Genomic DNA, 20,218 nt, shown 5'->3' on the forward strand with positions numbered 1-20,218 from the left:
AGAGAGATGTTGTACAGTATGTGTGCATTATGAATAATGGAACGTTGCAAGAAGGATAAATTAGAAAGTGTGATCAGTTTTTAATCAAGAGACTAAATCATACTTGTACACTGCAAACAATTTTACATTTCAGGACGTCATTATCAAGTAGCATTCAGTAACTTTAAAGGAGAATGAAACTCTTGGAGCAAGTTAGCTTTTGTGAAAGCAGAAAAATCAAAGAATAAGATCAACAAAAGTTTGAGTAAAATAGGACTAGCAATAGAAGAGTTATGAGCATTTGAATGTCGAGATCACTAATGCTATGGAGATCCTCCCATTGGCAATGCGACCAAGATCTATCATGTCACAGATGAACAACTCTCCCCTTTTGGACGCTGAAAATATACCCCAAAACATTTTTTTTTCTCATTCTAATCATATGACAAACGATTCATCAATGATATAATGTTGTGAAACCTCTGTACTTGTCCTCTCATAAAGAGAACACCTCACCTTGTGATAGACTCTATAAAAGTGAGAATATAAGTGAAATAAGTACTAAAGTAATGAGGGAGTTGTACGTGTGTGACATCACAGATCTTGGTCGCATTGCCAATGGGAGGATCTACATGGCATTAGTGATCTCAATATTAAAATGCTCATAACTTTCTTATTATTCATTCAATCTTCCTCAAACTTTCAACAATATGTTTCTTTGATTTTTCTCTTTGATATGGATTCAGCTGGTTTCAAGGGTTTCATTCTCCTTTAAAGCAAGGTAAACAAATGGACGGCTTTCTACATACAAAATTGAAATTCAACATCACACAAACATAAATAGAACTGTAGGGTATAAATATGTAAATAGAATTGATCGTTGGGCATACAGAATATGAAAAATTGCATTTATCAAATATAATCTCCATATATTACATGATTTCACGAAAGACACATAACCGCTCATGGACGGACTTTGAAGCATAATATGTACATAAACTTACAAGACTATGAAAGACTGATTTCAAATTCTATATACATTTTGAAGAATCACTAAATTTACAACCCCTGGATGTGATGTGAAACTGGTTATGAAAATCTGGGGATTGTTTCATGCATGTTGTCAGTAAACAGAGGCCAGTGCTTCTTAGCCAATCAAAAACAAGGATTTCAATGAAGCATCGCACTATATCTACACCCTTGTGTTTGAAAATGGGATTTCAAATTTGGTAGTGATTCCCGATGTACATTTTATAATCGAACTATATTCACAACCCCTCCTTATTCAAAATCACAATAAATACGCAACCCCGTCTTACAAAGAGTTGCGAATGATCAGTCGCAACTATGGAAAGCCAGCATAGTTAACATGCATGATCAAATTCATTTCTAGATTTGATGTATATTCATAAATTCATTGATTTCTTGACAATTTTGTGTGTTCTCCTTTGAAAATTTTGCAAATTTCCTTTAAAAAAAATTATGACACTGACGGATTTATACAATTGATTGGAAATCGTAAATACATAATGAAGAATTACACTATAATTACAACCCCTGGATGTTTTTGAAATATATAATAAGACCTTTTAAAAATCCGTAATGATACTTTAAGAATCACACTATATTCACAACCCATGGGAATTTAAAAATGATAGACTACCCAAAGTGATTTCAAATTTGGTAATGATATCTGACGTACATAATGAAAAATTACCAATTCAACCTTGTGTATAAGAAATCACAATAAGTTTCCTACAACCCCTGGGTGTTTGCAAATGATGATAGACGGTGATTTCAAATTTAGTTATTATAATATACTTCCAATATCAAGAATCACACAACATACTTCTACAGTATGTCTCTATTTCTAAGACAACCACTTAAAAAAATTTGAGATGTTATATATGTTACAGTAGTAGAAAATATACATCTACATACCGTAAAGGTAGTAGATAATATACATACCATATTTCTAACAGAGAAATTTGAGATCAAATAATTCACCGAGATGCAAATAACCAGCTTAATAATAATAGTTTTTTTTTTTAGAATTCTCATCCTATAGTGCTAAAAATGTATTATATCTAACATGGTCGGTGTTTCATAAACCTGTTGGCAAGTTTCAAGCAACTTAACAAAGGACTGGTCACCTTCTCTTAGGAACTAGATGAACAACAACAAAAATATGGTTTGTATCATTTACCATATGAAAGGTTAACCAGTCGTTCATACAGTCGTTAGTAACTTACGAACAGCCTTATGAAACACCCTATCTGCCACTGGTGCAAGCAGACTAGACTCTTACATCTCTTCTACTTCACTGTTGGTGGGCGACGCCCCGCCAAGGTTATGAGGTACTTGCAGAGACGGCTGGGAGGTCATCTTGGATCCCTCTCCAAGCGACCCCGCCCCAAACGCTTCCCCCTTCCTCCGGAGGGCGGGGGACGGTGTCCCGGGGATGTTGAGCAGATCCTGGGATCCGATGCCCCCTTGGGTCTTGGGGCGGGTGCGGTCAATCCCCGCCCGGTCCAGGGAGAGTAGGTGTATGCTCTCTGCTGACCCCGCCCACTTCTCAAGACCAGAGGACTGGTTTTGGAGCGCAGCACGCAAGTCCTTGTCTAATCCAACCACGCCCATTTCACCAAATACCTGTGAATAAATGATCAATATGGATGATTAGAAAATTTCTGTTCAACTAAAGGCCGTTTCATTTCTTTATCATTCTCCCTAGGGAAATTTATCAGATTTTAGGATGTCAATTATTTAGATTACTTTTCTCATATTGCATGGGCTGAACCCACACAATTGATTTGGTCTTCTCTTTGGTCAGCACTCAGTCTAATTCCCACTTGGTATATTATCATTTATTATAAATCCCTTAGAAAGGATCTTTCTAAGAACCCTCTATCGTGTCGCCCATCTTTTATGATGCGGTGTATGCGGAATATTTCTGAAATTTATGATAAACAAAATTTGTTAGCTAGCTTTTAAATAAAATTTTATACAGTTTTATAATAATTAAAAAAAACATAATACAAACAAAGATTTTATTCATGTCAACAAATATGTTTGTGCTTATTAACCCTATTTTAACTGGGCTATTTCAGACCAGGATATACTGGGGGCGGGGTCAATTTGACCGCCCCCAGATCCCGGCCGTACATTGTGCGATCGCCGCGAATATTTGCTCGTGCGTAGAGCCGGATGTAAACTACAAGACTGTATAGTAATATTTCCAAAAAATCAATTGTTTATAATTTTTATAAATTAAATTTGCCCCCGATTTTTTTGGGGGCATGTTTTTGCCTTTAACTCAATTTATATAGGTAGGAAAATGCTTATCTATGGTGAGAGTATCAATTTTTACATTTCTAACAAATATCTACGCAAAAATGGCAAAAATATGATAAATTTTATATTTTATTGTTTTTTAATTCTTATGTATTTCTTTGTTTTTCAGACCTTTTGCGATCAAAAATAGCATAAAATGATTTTTGGTAGAAAACTCAATTTGCATTAGCTTTGTACACGTAATCACGTTTTTAATGCAATTTTTGGTCTGACATGCACTTACAAAATGTTGCATAATTTTGTAACCGCACACCCGGACATCGCAAGATTTGTCTCAAAAGATGCGCAAGACTTGAAAGTAAAAAGTAAGTGAGCGGCACAGTAAAAAACTTCAATGTGACGGTGTAGTGACGAGAATTGTCGAAGGGGGGGGGGTCAAATGGATCCAAGATATGCACTTACCTCGACAATGGAGCCATCTGGGAGGCGTAAGAAATGTCGGAAGAGCTCTCGCAAGCCATCCAGGTGAAGGGTATGAACAGAGACATGAGTGGTGATCTCTCGCTTGCCTTCCTCCTCTTTGGACTTCTGTGGACTCTCATCATAGTTATCTTCCTCCTATAATATTGCAATGAATGAAGCACACAGAATAACTTACCCAATTTGATAAGCATTTACTGGTCATATGAGGAAAGCTCCTACCCAACCTCTGTACAGTCCTATGTAAAATTCTACTACATAGTCTTTACATAATGTGGAGCAAACTGCCATGCGATACCAGACAAATTATTCTCCAGGGGGTGTTTCATAAAGCTGTTCGTAAGTTAAGAGCGACTTTAAGAACGACTGGTGATCCTTTCTTGTGGTAAATTGTATATTCATTGGCGATGGAAAGGGCTGATTTCTTATGCTTGATTACATCAGGAATGCCAGTGGCAAATTGCTCTTGGGCCTGAAAATTTGTTTGTGAACTAAATTGATGTGCGCACATGACGAGCGCAAAGTCTTTTTGGCCGGGGTCCAGCTCTGGGGTTCTTAGATGCTCTTCGGTGCATTCTGAGCATATCTGAGGGATATTTTTCCCTCGTATCTAATCCAATTTTGGGGTCCTTTTTGATATACAAAAAATAAAAAATACATAAAAATTAAAACACAACACATTTTCTATTGTGATACTCATCATGCTCAGATCTACATGTACATGTCCATGTAAATACAATTACAAACTTTAATACTCAAACGATGCGAGCTCTCGGGTCTCTGGCAAGGCGAAAAATTCATGTAAACTCATGAATTCATGTATAACACTCACAATCGGAAGACAAGTGTAAACTACTATTTTATAATGGCAATCAATGTTCCATCACACTTTCCAGACAATAATGGTATCGTATTCTCCAAAGAAATGAAATTGTACCAAAAATAAAGAAGTCCCAGTGCTGTAAAACTCTGTATTTTTGCTTCGCTCTCACTCAGTTGACTCGATCGACTCACCACTCTCTCGAATCCCAGGCCAAGGGAGCTCCAGCCTGGCCCGGCACGCGAAGCTGGCCGGAGCTCCCTGGGTTAGATCTCTCAGCGCTTCAACGTACGTACACATCGCATAGAAACACTGCCACACGCTGTTTGCATCGCGATATCATGGCCATGTTGAGATACCCTACAGGTCATCGCGACATCGCGCTAGTTTTGCGTGACAGTCGTTTTGCAATATTCTTATGCCCAAATACACGGAACATACTTATGAAATTGTGAAAGTAAATGTCCGATTAGTTTAGATGATCAGATCGGCCTGAAACCTGGAAATAACATCTCGAAGCCGGAAATTTGAAACCAAAATATTAAAAAGCCGGAATCCCGGCAATTGCCAGAAAGCTGGCATCCCTGTTACATAGATCAATCAAATACACAAGTGAAACTTATGATCAATTGATAAGCTTTGTGTCATGGGCCCATGCACAACATCAATCGAAAGTCGAAAGTCGAATAATCGCCTTATTCACAGCAAATCAAAATACATAAGGCATTTCTAAGCCGATTTTTGCCAAAGTCAAACAGAATTCTGTTGTCCCAAGAGAATAAACTCAGGCAGAGTAACCTGTAATTTCATTTTGATACTCACATCCTCCTCTTCCCAAATGTAATCGTAGACGGCCACCTTGCGTCTCTCTCCTTCCTCGCCCCTCCACTGCTCTGCCTTGTTACAGATGTAAGCCAGCTCCTGGTTGCTGATCTCCAGGTCAAAGGGCATGAAGAAGTCGTCCTCTGCAGCGTGGAGACGGTGGTAGATGTCCAGCATGCGACCGTTATTGTGCAGCCTGTCAAAGAAAAGGATGCATGGATTTATCATCCTGGGGCCTGTCTCAACGATTTATAACTATCATGGTAGTTTTTCCACTTATTGTAACTACCAAACCATAGAAACCTTGTTTGTGATTGGCTGCTGAATCCTGTTACCACAATGGCAAAGTTAAACATGGTATATCATGAGGTTGATCAGAATCCAATTAAACGACCATCTTTGAGTTCGTATGTACGTGCATGAATAAAAAATAAAATAAATGTGCCAAATGACTCTAGTAGAAAATGCTTAATTGCATGGACAAATCAGAGACTATGACTGCCGGAAAATTCAATTCCGAACAGCATGATGGCATCCATATGGAAACATCTTAGATGTCTTTTTTGATAACTGACCACTTGGCTTTTAAGGGTCAAAGATTGCAACTACAATGAGTTACCAGCTAGAATATTTGATTTGAATGCTGGACAAAGTAACTATCTGCCTTTTATCTGCCTGTCTAGCCAACCTAAAGCTTTGGTAAAGGTCAGTCATTTGCATCGCCATCATCTATCATTCCAATATTTAAATTTTGGCAACTAGCACCCTATCTTTGATAGTAATGTTTTATTTTTATTTATAAGTAACCCTTTGAAAAAGTACTTTACAAATTTAGTAATTGGATATAAGAAAGTCCCAGAGAAAGATTATATCCCAAAATTTACAGCCCTTACTAAAGGGGTCTTACATAAAAAATAAAAATATATGCATACATTTTATTTTTGTTGAGCACCCTATCAAAATAAATTGATATAAAATCTGTGAATTTATCAAACAAAACACATCTAAATTTCATATCGTAACCATTTTGGGGCATTCACGTTCATAAAATCTACTAATGAATTGAAATAGTGACATGCACTTTTCTGGGATTTACCAAAAATAAAGATATGTAATAACAAATCTTTGACAAGACACTCACCGCAGGAAGTACATGTAGAAGATGACACAGGTCAAGAAGGAGAGGAAGAGGATGATGGGAACTGTCAACAGGATACCCATCAGGCCATTGTCATGGATACGGTAGAAGTGGTAATAGAGTTTGGCTGCATCTGCTATGGGTACATCGCTGTCAGTATTGGAATAACGCTGGAGGATGAACCAAACAAACATGCATGACATTGTTGTGTTAAAAGAAACAGAAGTGACTGAATATGATGGAATAACAATAATTATGGGTCCACTAATATAGCACAGCTACAGTATGGATATTTCGTACTGCACTGATTATGATTTTATATTGCCACACTGGTTGCAGCTGAGCTGCCATATCGGCATTAAAGCATTCAAGGACTAAATGTGTACCATTCACCTCACCTGGATCGAGTGCAGTACACTATTGATAAATTTCAGGCAGAAAGAAATTTAACGTCTGGAGTAGGATTGAAAACCATGGCCCTATGTCTGAAAGGTGAGAGCCAGAAAAACTGCACCATTACACTTCCATGAAGAAACACTCAATGCTTTGATACCAACTCTCAACAAGAGTCTGATATGCTAAATACACAAAGTCTCCATACTTTGAAACAGAGGGCCATGGGCTCGAATCCCAGCCATGGCGTAATTTTCCTTCAATATGAAATGGATCCACTATGTGCTGCACTCTACCCAGGAGAGGTAAATGGGTACCAGGCAGGGGTTCATTCCTTGAAACGCAGTGTGCAAACCAGCTGCTCTGCTGAAGTCAGGGTAATTATCAGGGATGTTGTCAAGGCCGATACTTCACAAGGCCTCTGGATAAAACCTTTTCCTATAGACTTTGTACATGTGATTAGGACCAAGGCCGATGCCAGGGCCGGCAAAATTTGGCCTCAAATACATCCCTGGTAATTATCCTGCATTACTGGAGAGCGCTAAGAGACTTCTGATAAAGTAAGTGTTGATAAGGAGGTATAATCATCATAATCATCTAAATGAGTTGACTATTCTAGTCATAAAATGCAATTTAAATGAAAAAATGTACAAGTGCAAGAATTAAACTCCAACCTTACCCCAAGAGGCGCATCGATGATGGCGATGAGAAAGGGGTCGAGCAGGGTCATGATGGAGAAGACGATGACGAACTTGCAGAAGAGGTCCGGGAAGTTCCCCACCACCTTCTGGAAGAGCCAACAGATGAATACGAGGAGGGACAGGATCACGATGTTGGTCAGCGGTCCAAGGATGACCACTGCTACCTCTTCGCTGGTCTGCAGGAGAGACGACTGGTAGTTGAGGGTCACCGTGTAAGGCAGGAACTGGAATCTATAATAAAGATAAGATTACAGCTGCTTGGTAAGTGAATTTTTTTTTTAATACCACTTTGTAAAATGTGTGTTTGATCCACAGTTTGGTCTAATCCGACAAATCATTTTCCCCCAAACTAGTTTATTATGGTTAAGTACAATTTTGTCAAATGTGTGTTTGGTCCCTCGTTTTGGTTCATCCCATAAACAAACTATACAATTTTCTCTAAAACCAGTTTATTTTGGTTTCATACCACTTTGTAAAATGTTTGGTCCAGAGTTTGGTCTCATCCCATAAAATGATTATATAACTTTTCTCTAAAACCAGCCTATTCGAAAGTCATTTTGTCTTAACTTCAATTAGCCTATAACAATCACTTTGTCTGTCTTAAAAATCAATAAAATAAAGTTGATTTAATTTGATATTTGACTGTCCAATGTATTACTTCACAAATTGTTGGGAGTTTTTAGCAGCCCCACTAAAAGTCAATCATGTACGTTAATATACCCTATATTAAAGCCTTTAAACATGTCATAAAAGTTGTTTCTGTCATGAAATCCTCCAGGGGTGGTTCATAAAAATGGTGACGAATTCGAGCAGTGGTATTCACATCGCTACAGAGTGTTTTTACAAATAAGAAGGCTTGCCGGCAATCTTTGATAAACATTAGACAGTAGGGAGTTTCTGCTTCCACGATGCAAAATGGAATCAAGAACATAGCAAATGCATTGAATATGCCAGTCAAATGACAATTAGCAGCTGGGAGGTCTTTGTTGAAAATCGGTGAGCCAGAGTTTTGTCCTAAGTTTCGGAGCTACATGTCGTTGGTCCAGAGTCCAGGACGGAACTGTTGTTTTGATTGACGAATTTCCAACAAAGGCTTCTTGGTGGTTCACCGTCATGAAGGACATTTGACAGTAGATATTCTATGTTCTTGAATCGGGCATCATGGAAGCAAGAACTCCCTAGTATCTGACAGGGTACTCACTTGCTGATAGGCACTGTGATGATGTTGAGGAAGGCCCACTGGCCTAGGTAATGAAGGTACATCCTGATGAAGAAGAGAACACACAGGAGCAGGATCAGGGTCCAGAACTCCCTGGACCGCCACTGGGACAGGCCCAGCTCCGCAAAGAGCTGACGACTGATGTACTGGACCTTCTCGTGGCCCCGGCGAGCGGTGTGACCCTTCGTAGAGAACGGCTTCCTGGAGGTGGAAGAGAAATGAGAATACAAGACAAAGAAGTGAGTTGAGATGCAACAGTCAGTCAGTATAACTCACTGGGAAGGAAGAGAAGCCAAAACTGGTTAAAGCTCTCACATCTGCGGCTGTCCAATACATAAACCCGAGGACCGACATCTCTGAGATGTAGGAAGGTGAAGATGATAAACATTAGGGTGTTTGACATTACAAAATGTTTTACATTTCCACATAAAACAGAGGTCTAGGATGATCAAAACAAACTGTTGCTTCTGGTTGTAACATACATGTACCGGGTAAATACAATACATGCAGTGTCTGGCGAAATAAACTTTATCAGATCTAGTAACATTTCTAATGACAGATCATGACGTTGTTTTAAAGTTTGTATGACACAGTATTGCATATAAGCAGTGTCGTATTCTTGCAGAGACAGAATAAGTTTCATCACACCTAGGTCTGTAGCATAAAAGAAAAACTCTTTTTTTTTGCCAGAGTTCTTTCATGTGCTGAGTGTCGATAGCATAATTTTCCAGAGTTTTTAATGGCAAAAGTTTTAGGCAACAGGATCAGCCAAGAAGTTGTCCATTATTACCTGGTTCAAACTGCAAGGAGGTGTACATCAAAGGGGGAATAATATTAGTTGCGCCCTGCATTGTCACATAACAAGGACATACATTTAGGTCTAGTTGCAGTATTTCATGTAAATCTCAAAGAATATTGATGACTTACTGCACAGCAAAGCCATGGGTGGCTAGCTCCTCAAGATGAGTGAGCTTCTTGCGTTTCTTGCGCTGGTTGAGTAGAGTTGTCTTGGGGATCATGGTGTACATGCGCCGGATGTAGTCGGTCTGCGGTGGGTTCAGGTGTTGCTGTATACAGGACAAATATACATCATTTGATTTAAAATCAATACATGTACACTGTAGTGAAAATATGGAAACTGAAATGATGATTATTGCAATGTTCACAGTGCAGGAGATATGGACAGATTCTCTACAGGAACTACAGTGTAGACTGATTTGCCCTAATTCTCATTTTTTTCACATTTTGAGATGAAAAAAAAAATATTGATGATAAAGAAACAAATACCTATAAACAACATACCTTGTAGAAGAGTCCAGGTTCTCCCTTGACCGGTCGGAAGCCATCTTCCTTCTTCTTGATGTAATCTTCGTCGTCCTCATCCGACTCAGAGTCCGTGTCGAGGTAAGCCTTCTCGTACTTGCCCAGGAGCTTCCTGGATCCCACGGTGGTTGGAGGAGGGTCCTCGTCCTTTGGCTTGGTGCCACGGAAACGGACGCCTTCCGATGATTCCAGGGTCTTGGTGGAGGCCTCGCTCTCCTGGAGTTTGGAAGGAGATTGATAGTGAGGTCATTGATTGATTAAGTGGTACCTCCATCTAGACCTGCTTCATCTTCTTTCCATTTTGTCTCATTCCACTTGGTCTAATCATACTTTGTCTATTGACAGTTTGTCTATGGAAAGTTTTTCTAAGTAACATTTGGTCTAATGAAGTACATTCACTGTTTTATCCAATCTCAATTTAGGGTAAATTATAATGGCTAATATTCACTTGGGATACAGACAAAATCAATCTAACCAATGTAAAAAGTGGAACGCCTCTGGCTGTCTCGCCTACATTACGATACTTGATATAGCAGCAGTGTTGACTTTGAAAACAGCTATTGAATAATTATTCACAAAAGAAAACACTCATATATGATAATAACATACTCTGTCCATTGACCCAAACTGACCTTTAACCTGATCATGTGACCTAAGATGTGCACAAAACAATAATTCATACTTGATAACCCTTATGTCTATGTTTCATGAACCACGTGTGTAGATTCATAAACTTTCTAAGTTCAACAAATATACCCAACATGGCCAAAGTTCATTGACCTTAAATGACCTTTGATCTTGCTCATGTGACATGAAACATGCAAAGGATGTTCAGGGATATTTAATTGCTCTTATGTCTAAGTTTCATGAACTATATCCATAAAATTATAAAGTTATGATGACAATTCCACAAATACCCCTACAGTTCGTTGACCCTAAGTGACCTTTGACCTAGGTCAAGTGACCTAAAACTCAGGCAGGATCTTTAGTGATACACTATCACCCTTATGTCCAAGTTTCATGAACTAGGTCCATATACTTTCTAAGTTATGACGACATTTCAAAAACTTAGCCTTGGTTAAGATTTCAAAGTGGCGCTTATAGTCTGGCTCTGCTATGCAGGCGAGACAAAAATGCAACAGAAATTTGCAATTGATTGCAAATATTTTCTTGTATCACCCCCCTATGTCTTGCATGGCAGGAGAGTAAAAAGACAATAGAATTTGCATACCAGTTTAATGCTGTCGTTGTCCTTCACACTGCCCTCACTGCTTATGAGACCAGCCTTGATGCTCCCTGTACCAACGCTGCTGCTACCTTCTCTTGGAGTAGATCCCTCTCCTTCTTCGCTGCCAAGACCAAAACTGACCTTTGACCCCTTGACATCAGCAGCTGATTGGTTATCACCTGAAATACATGGATGAATAAACACAATGGGTTCCAGACCAGACCAAATTTAGACCACACTTCCATGGAATGCTGGGTATCATAATACTACAATCAATTGATTCCCTAAAATCTGCTGTAATTTCATATTTTTTACTCTTCTCATTTCACAAAACAATCATTTTTTAACAACTTTATTGAGAAGGATAATTTATACTAGGTGAATGATTTGACAAATGGTACTCCATAAAAGTGTAATCTACATGCAAGTTAAAGGAGAATGAAACTCTTGGAGCAAGTTAGCTTTTGTGAAAGCAGAAAAATCAAACAATAAGATCAACAAAAGTTTGAGTAAAATAGGACTAGCAATAGAACAGTTATGAGCATTTGAATGTCGAGATCACTAATGCTATGGAGATCCTCCCATTGGCAATGCGACCAAGATCTATGATGTCACAGATGAACAACTCTCCCCTTTTGGACACTGAAAATATACCCCCAAACATAACTCTTTGCTCATTCTAATCATATGACAAACGATTCATCAATGATATAATGTTGTGAAACCTCTGTACTTGTCCTCTCATAAAGAGAACACCTCACCTTGTGATAGACTCTATAAAAATGAGAATATAAGTGAAATAAGTACTAAAGTAATGAGGGAGTTGTACGTGTGTGACATCACAGATCTTGGCCGCATTGCCAATGGGAGGATCTACATGGCATTAGTGATCTCAATATTCAAATGCTCATAACTTTCTTATTATTCATTCAATCTTCCTCAAACTTTCAACAATATGTTTCTTTGATTTTTCTATTTGATATGGATTCAGCTGGTTTCAAGGGTTTCATTCTCCTTTAATATAATGCACGTTTCATCTCAGAGTTTTGAAAGTATGAATATCTGGTGGATTAATAATAACAATCACTTGTGATATTGTGAGTCTGACTGGCAAAGATCGAAATTGAGGACAAGTTATGAGTAATCTCAATTAGTATGACTTCAGCTGATTTTCTGACGGTGGATAGCTGGTCTCAGCAAAATTATCGGGAGAACCACTCGACAACTTTGGTGCATAAGCAGTAAACAATCACCTCAAAGAGAAAGTGGGCAGATATTCTCAAGGTTTTTCACCATTGCTGATTTTAATTATTTAATTTCATAGTTCAACATCCCAAACGTTTCATCTTCTTCATTATGTAACATTTTCTGCACATAAAAACAGAACCAAAATTATGAATATATAAAGGATTTATGAATATGAAAAATAGAAAAACATGCTGCAGTAATTGCAAATATTCCCGATCTAGATCTAAGATGATTTGGCAACAATTAACCTGGATTTCTATGCTTACTCATAAAATCATTATTTGCAGTGACTAATAAGCCCAGATTATGAGACAAAAATGTCTTAATTTCGTTTACATTGTATGTTTATTATGTTCACTAGATTATTTCCTCATACTTGAACGATGAAGAAACATATTTTACTTATTATTTCTATTCATTTAGCAGGAATGGTTAGAATTGTAATCTGAGCTAATAAATTGAGCCTGCAATTTCCAAAGTTTGTTCAACATATGCAGAGCTGCCAAGTTCTATTTTGCATTTTCAGTATTCTTATCCCCCAAAATCAGTATTTTTACCAAAAAATCAGTATTTTTACCGTGTGAGATAAATATTTTGTATTTTTCCCAAAAAAAGTGTATTTCATAATAAAATGCTTGGCGCACTCGCCCATCACGGCGCTCAAGCTGCATGCAAGCTAAAATGTGCACTGCTCTTGCAGATGAAAAAAAAAAAAACATTGAAACTTGTGTATATCTCACCCTGGTTTTTACAAAATGATTGAAAAAAAAAAAAGTTACCTGACAGTACATTGATCTAATAACCATATTTGTGTACGTTTTATGAAATAGAGGCATATAGAGATGATTTTTCTCAATAAATTTCGATTTTGTAAAAAAAAAAATAATACTAAATACGGAAAAATCGTACTACTTGGCAGCTCTGCATATGGCTTTCTGTAGTTAAAGCAGGACCCGAGTGAATACAGTGTTCATACCATTACTTGAGACCATGTCAGCCTGAGATCCTGGGACAGGTTCTTCACCATCAATGGCTTCTTCCGCTCCTTTGGTTCTATCAGGGTACCCAATCAGGTTAGAGGAAAATTGAAGCTCCACCTCGTATTCTTTCTGACCAGCCAGGTACCTGGATCATGGAACAAAGGAGAAAAGTAATGATAATAATAATAAAGGATTATATACATGCACAATGGTAAAGTCTAACATTGCTGGGAGGTCTAGGAGCCTGTTTCATATAACCTGTTACAAAATCAAATTTGCACTAACAGTTAAAAGCTACTGAAATCACTCAATCTGATTGGCCGATAGTAAATTTGGTATAGAAATAGTGAATATGTTATTATGACAAGTCTTCATAGAACGGGCCCTAGATCTGGTAGCTTTGATTGATTCATTGTGTAGGTTTGTCAGTCTTCATCTGTTGAGGCTGTCTGAATATTTTGTTTTGAATTTTCTTAAGTAACAAGATCTAGGAGATTTGTTGTATAAATAATGAATGGATTCATTCATTCATCAACTCATCTGCATTATTTGCGAGATAGTGTGTACACATCCTCAACTTGAGTGTGGACAGATTGTATAATGAATGCATGCGCATGAAATTTTTTGGAAAATTATAATTGTCAGTATTAACATCATCAACAACATACTCTTATCATTATAATCTTGATTATCACTTATCACCCTCATCATCAGACATAATTATCATCGGCATCATCATTATCAACATCATCATCACAATAATCATCATCACCATCATCATCATCATCATCACCATCATCATCATCATCACCATCATCATCACCAGTACCATCATCGTCAACCATCAGCATCATCAACACCATCACCATCATCATCATCATCATCACTTATCATCACCATTCCAATCATCACCAAGTCACTATTAGCACCACCACTACAACTACCACCATCTCCATTACTACAACCATCACCATCATCATCATCACCAGTACCATCAGTACCACCATCATCGTCAACCATCAGCATCATCAACACCATCATCATCATCAACACCATCATCATCATCACTTATCATCACCATTCCAATCATCACCAAGTCACTAATAGCACCACCACTACAACTACCACCATCTCCATTACTACAACCACCATCATCATCATCATCACCAGTACCATCATTACCACCATCATCATCAACCATCAGCATCATCAACACCATCAACACCATCACCATCAACACCATCATCATCATCATCATCATCATCATCACTTATCATCACCATTCCAATCAGCACCCAGTCACAATTAGCACCACCACTACAACTACCACCATCTCCATTACTACAACCATCACCATCATCATCATCACCAGTACCATCATTACCACCATCATCGTCAACCATCAGCATCATCAACACCATCACCATCAACACCATCATCATCATCACTTATCATCACCATTCCAATCATCACCAAGTCTCTATTAGCACCACCACTACAACTACCACCATCTCCATTACTACAACCACCATCATCATCATCATCACCAGTACCATCATTACCACCATCATCGTCAACCATCAGCATCATCAACACCATCACCATCAACACCATCATCATCATCATCACTTATCATCACCATTCCAATCAGCACCCAGTCACAATTAGCACCACCACTACAACTACCACCATCTCCATTACTACAACCACCATCATCATCATCATCACCAGTACCATCATTACCACCATCATCGTCAACCATCAGCATCATCAACACCATCACCATCAACACCATCATCATCATCATCATCACTTATCATCACCATTCCAATCATCACCAAGTCACTATTAGCACCACCACTACAACTACCACCATCTCCATTACTACAACCACCACCATCATCATCATCACCAGTACCATCAGTACCACCATCATCGTCAACCATCAGCATCATCAACACCATCACCATCAACACCATCATCATCATCATCATCACTTATCATCACCATTCCAATCATCACCAAGTCACTATTAGCACAACCACTACAACTACCACCATCTCCATTACTACAACCACCACCATCATCATCATCACCAGTACCATCATTACCACCATCATCGTCAACCATCAGCATCATCAACACCATCACCACCAACACCATCATCATCATCATCACTTATCATCACCATTCCAATCAGCACCCAGTCACAATTAGCACCACCACTACAACTACCACCATCTCCATTACTACAACCACCATCATCATCATCATCACCAGTACCATCATTACCACCATCATCGTCAACCATCAGCATCATCAACACCATCACCATCAACACCATCATCATCATCATCATCACTTATCATCACCATTCCAATCATCACCAAGTCACTATTAGCACCACCACTACAACTACCACCATCTCCATTACTACAACCACCATCATCATCATCATCACCAGTACCATCATTACCACCATCATCGTCAACCATCAGCATCATCAACACCATCACCATCAACACCATCATCATCATCATCACTTATCATCACCATTCCAATCATCACCAAGTCACTATTAGCACCACCACTACAACTACCACCATCTCCATTACTACAACCACCATCATCATCATCATCACCAGTACCATCATCGTCAACCATCAGCATCATCAACACCATCACCATCAACACCATCATCATCATCATCACTTATCATCACCATTCCAATCATCACCAAGTCACTATTAGCACCACCACTACAACTACCACCATCTCCATTACTACAACCACCATCATCATCATCACCAGTACCATCATTACCACCATCATCGTCAACCATCAGCATCATCAACACCATCACCATCAACACCATCATCATCATCATCATCACTTATCATCACCATTCCAATCATCACCAAGTCACTATTAGCACCACCACTACAACTACCACCATCTCCATTACTACAACCACCATCATCATCATCATCATCACCAGTACCATCATTACCACCATCATCATCAACCATCAGCATCATCAACACCATCATCATCATCATCATCACTTATCATCACCATTCCAATCATCACCAAGTCACTATTAGCACCACCACTACAACTACCACCATCTCCATTACTACAACCACCATCATCATCATCATCATCACCAGTACCATCATTACCACCATCATCATCAACCATCAGCATCATCAACACCATCATCATCATCATCATCACTTATCATCACCATTCCAATCAGCACCCAGTCACTATTAGCACCACCACTACAACTACCACCATCTCCATTACTACAACCACCATCATCATCATCATCATCACCAGTACCATCATTACCACCATCATCATCAACCATCAGCATCATCAACACCATCATCATCATCATCATCACTTATCATCACCATTCCAATCATCACCAAGTCACTATTAGCACCACCACTACAACTACCACCATCTCCATTACTACAACCATCACCATCATCATCATCACCAGTACCATCAGTACCACCATCATCGTCAACCATCAGCATCATCAACACCATCAACACCATCACCTTCAACACCATCATCATCATCATCATCACTTATCATCACCATTCCAATCATCACCAAGTCACTATTAGCACCACCACTACAACTACCACCATCTCCATTACTACAACCACCATCATCATCATCATCATCACCAGTACCATCATTACCACCATCATCATCAACCATCAGCATCATCAACACCATCATCATCATCATCATCACTTATCATCACCATTCCAATCATCACCAAGTCACTATTAGCACCACCACTACAACTACCACCATCTCCATTACTACAACCATCACCATCATCATCATCACCAGTACCATCATTACCACCATCATCGTCAACCATCAGCATCATCAACACCATCAACACCATCACCATCAACACCATCATCATCATCATCATCATCATCATCACTTATCATCACCATTCCAATCATCACCAAGTCACTATTAGCACCACCACTACAACTACCACCATCTCCATTACTACAACCATCACCATCATCATCATCACCAGTACCATCATTACCACCATCATCGTCAACCATCAGCATCATCAACACCATCACCATCAACACCATCATCATCATCATCATCACTTATCATCACCATTCCAATCAGCACCCAGTCACTATTAGCACCACCACTACAACTACCATCATCTCCATTACTACAACCACCACCATCATCATCATCACCAGTACCATCATTACCACCATCATCGTCAACCATCAGCATCATCAACACCATCACCACCAACACCATCATCATCATCACTTATCATCACCATTCCAATCAGCACCAAGTCACTATTAGCACCACCACTACAACTACCACCATCTCCATTACTACAACCACCATCATCATCATCATCACCAGTACCATCATTACCACCATCATCGTCAACCATCAGCATCATCAACACCATCACCATCAACACCATCATCATCATCATCATCACTTATCATCACCATTCCAATCATCACCAAGTCACTATTAGCACCACCACTACAACTACCACCATCTCCATTACTACAACCATCACCATCATCATCATCACCAGTACCATCATTACCACCATCATCGTCAACCATCAGCATCATCAACACCATCACCATCAACACCATCATCATCATCATCATCACTTATCATCACCATTCCAATCATCACCAAGTCACTATTAGCACCACCACTACAACTACCATCATCTCCATTACTACAACCACCACCATCATCATCATCACCAGTACCATCATTACCACCATCATCGTCAACCATCAGCATCATCAACACCATCACCACCAACACCATCATCATCATCACTTATCATCACCATTCCAATCAGCACCAAGTCACTATTAGCACCACCACTACAACTACCACCATCTCCATTACTACAACCACCATCATCATCATCATCACCAGTACCATCATTACCACCATCATCGTCAACCATCAGCATCATCAACACCATCACCATCAACACCATCATCATCATCATCATCATCACTTATCATCACCATTCCAATCATCACCAAGTCACTATTAGCACCACCACTACAACTACCATCATCTCCATTACTACAACCACCACCATCATCATCATCACCAGTACCATCATTACCACCATCATCGTCAACCATCAGCATCATCAACACCATCACCACCAACACCATCATCATCATCACTTATCATCACCATTCCAATCAGCACCAAGTCACTATTAGCACCACCACTACAACTACCACCATCTCCATTACTACAACCACCATCATCATCATCATCACCAGTACCATCATTACCACCATCATCGTCAACCATCAGCATCATCAACACCATCAACACCATCACCATCAACACCATCATCATCATCATCATCATCATCATCACTTATCATCACCATTCCAATCAGCACCCAGTCACTATTAGCACCACCACTACAACTACCATCATCTCCATTACTACAACCACCACCATCATCATCATCACCAGTACCATCATTACCACCATCATCGTCAACCATCAGCATCATCAACACCATCACCACCAACACCATCATCATCATCACTTATCATCACCATTCCAATCATCACCAAGTCACTATTAGCACCACCACTACAACTACCACCATCTCCATTACTACAACCACCATCATCATCATCACCAATGCAACCACCATCACCACCACCATCTTCACCACATCACTACCACCACTACCACTACCACCACCACCATCATCATTCATTCTATCTTACCTTGGCAACCTCACAATCTCGAAGTAGAGATTACAAAGCCAGTGATCTAGGTCTGATGCCATCAGCTTCTCGACCGTCTCATGACGGTCAATGCGAGTATCGATCTCTCCCCTCAGCATCGGTGTTTTATACCTTCACAAAATGAAGAAAAGAAAAGAACATACAGAAATAGTATTGCAATTTGCTCCATGTGTTCAAGCTTACATTACATACACATATATTGTACAAACATCAAATTATTTATTAAATATGCTATTAAATTTGCAACCACATTTGCTGAATATTCTAAGGTGCTGATATGTTTGGTGAACGACTGCAACAAACATATACCTATTTCACTTTCTGATGTACAATCACAGAAAAAAAGATAGAAGAAAAAAACTCTTTATCAATCTAGAAGTGAAATACTTTAAACATTGCCAATGCATAATTATTCAGTATCACCAATTAATGGGATTTCCCATACACTCACAAACATTCAATACTTTTTTTAACACTAGATACATATATGTGAGGCATATAGGACATTTAATGGCATAAACCCAAATATTGTGGAAATCATTTCAACAAGTGGAAAGATGATTATTTTGTAAGGTACACACTGCTTCTCATTTCAAAGCCCTATGAGGAATAAATGGGATGGGGATGAATAGTGATTTAACATTCCATGGTGAAATGTACAATAAACATTTCATACTCCCTTTCCAGAGCTGTCCAGTTTAACATTCAACTTTCAGAGAGAATTTACCAAGGAAGGAGGGAGATTTTTCTTGAATA

General features: G+C 39.0%; 1 protein-coding gene across 5 annotated transcripts in view; it reads right to left on the reverse strand.

The window, feature by feature from the left end:
• Window positions 1-60: 60 nt before the first annotated feature.
• LOC129263210 (uncharacterized) overlaps window positions 61-20,218 on the reverse strand; it is a 41,068-nt gene continuing 20,910 nt past the window's right edge. For 4 of the 5 annotated variants that reach the window (XM_064103343.1, XM_064103337.1, XM_064103348.1 and 1 more), the window contains 11 exons: window positions 19,442-19,573; window positions 13,622-13,770; window positions 11,401-11,576; window positions 10,149-10,385; window positions 9,774-9,913; window positions 8,829-9,047; window positions 7,606-7,858; window positions 6,537-6,703; window positions 5,396-5,591; window positions 3,736-3,891; window positions 61-2,631 (listed from right to left, as the gene is read on the reverse strand). In XM_064103343.1, coding sequence (XP_063959413.1) covers window positions 2,284-2,631; window positions 3,736-3,891; window positions 5,396-5,591; window positions 6,537-6,703; window positions 7,606-7,858; window positions 8,829-9,047; window positions 9,774-9,913; window positions 10,149-10,385; window positions 11,401-11,576; window positions 13,622-13,770; window positions 19,442-19,573 — 2,173 coding nt within the window. In that variant the 3' untranslated portion in view covers window positions 61-2,283. The remainder of the gene's footprint in view (window positions 2,632-3,735; window positions 3,892-5,395; window positions 5,592-6,536; window positions 6,704-7,605; window positions 7,859-8,828; window positions 9,048-9,773; window positions 9,914-10,148; window positions 10,386-11,400; window positions 11,577-13,621; window positions 13,771-19,441; window positions 19,574-20,218) is intronic. The other variant, XR_010294360.1, reaches the window with a different exon arrangement.

The sequence above is a fragment of the Lytechinus pictus genome, chromosome 1 (assembly GCF_037042905.1).
Source record: "Lytechinus pictus isolate F3 Inbred chromosome 1, Lp3.0, whole genome shotgun sequence".
In the NCBI taxonomy this organism is placed as follows: domain Eukaryota; kingdom Metazoa; phylum Echinodermata; class Echinoidea; order Temnopleuroida; family Toxopneustidae; genus Lytechinus; species Lytechinus pictus.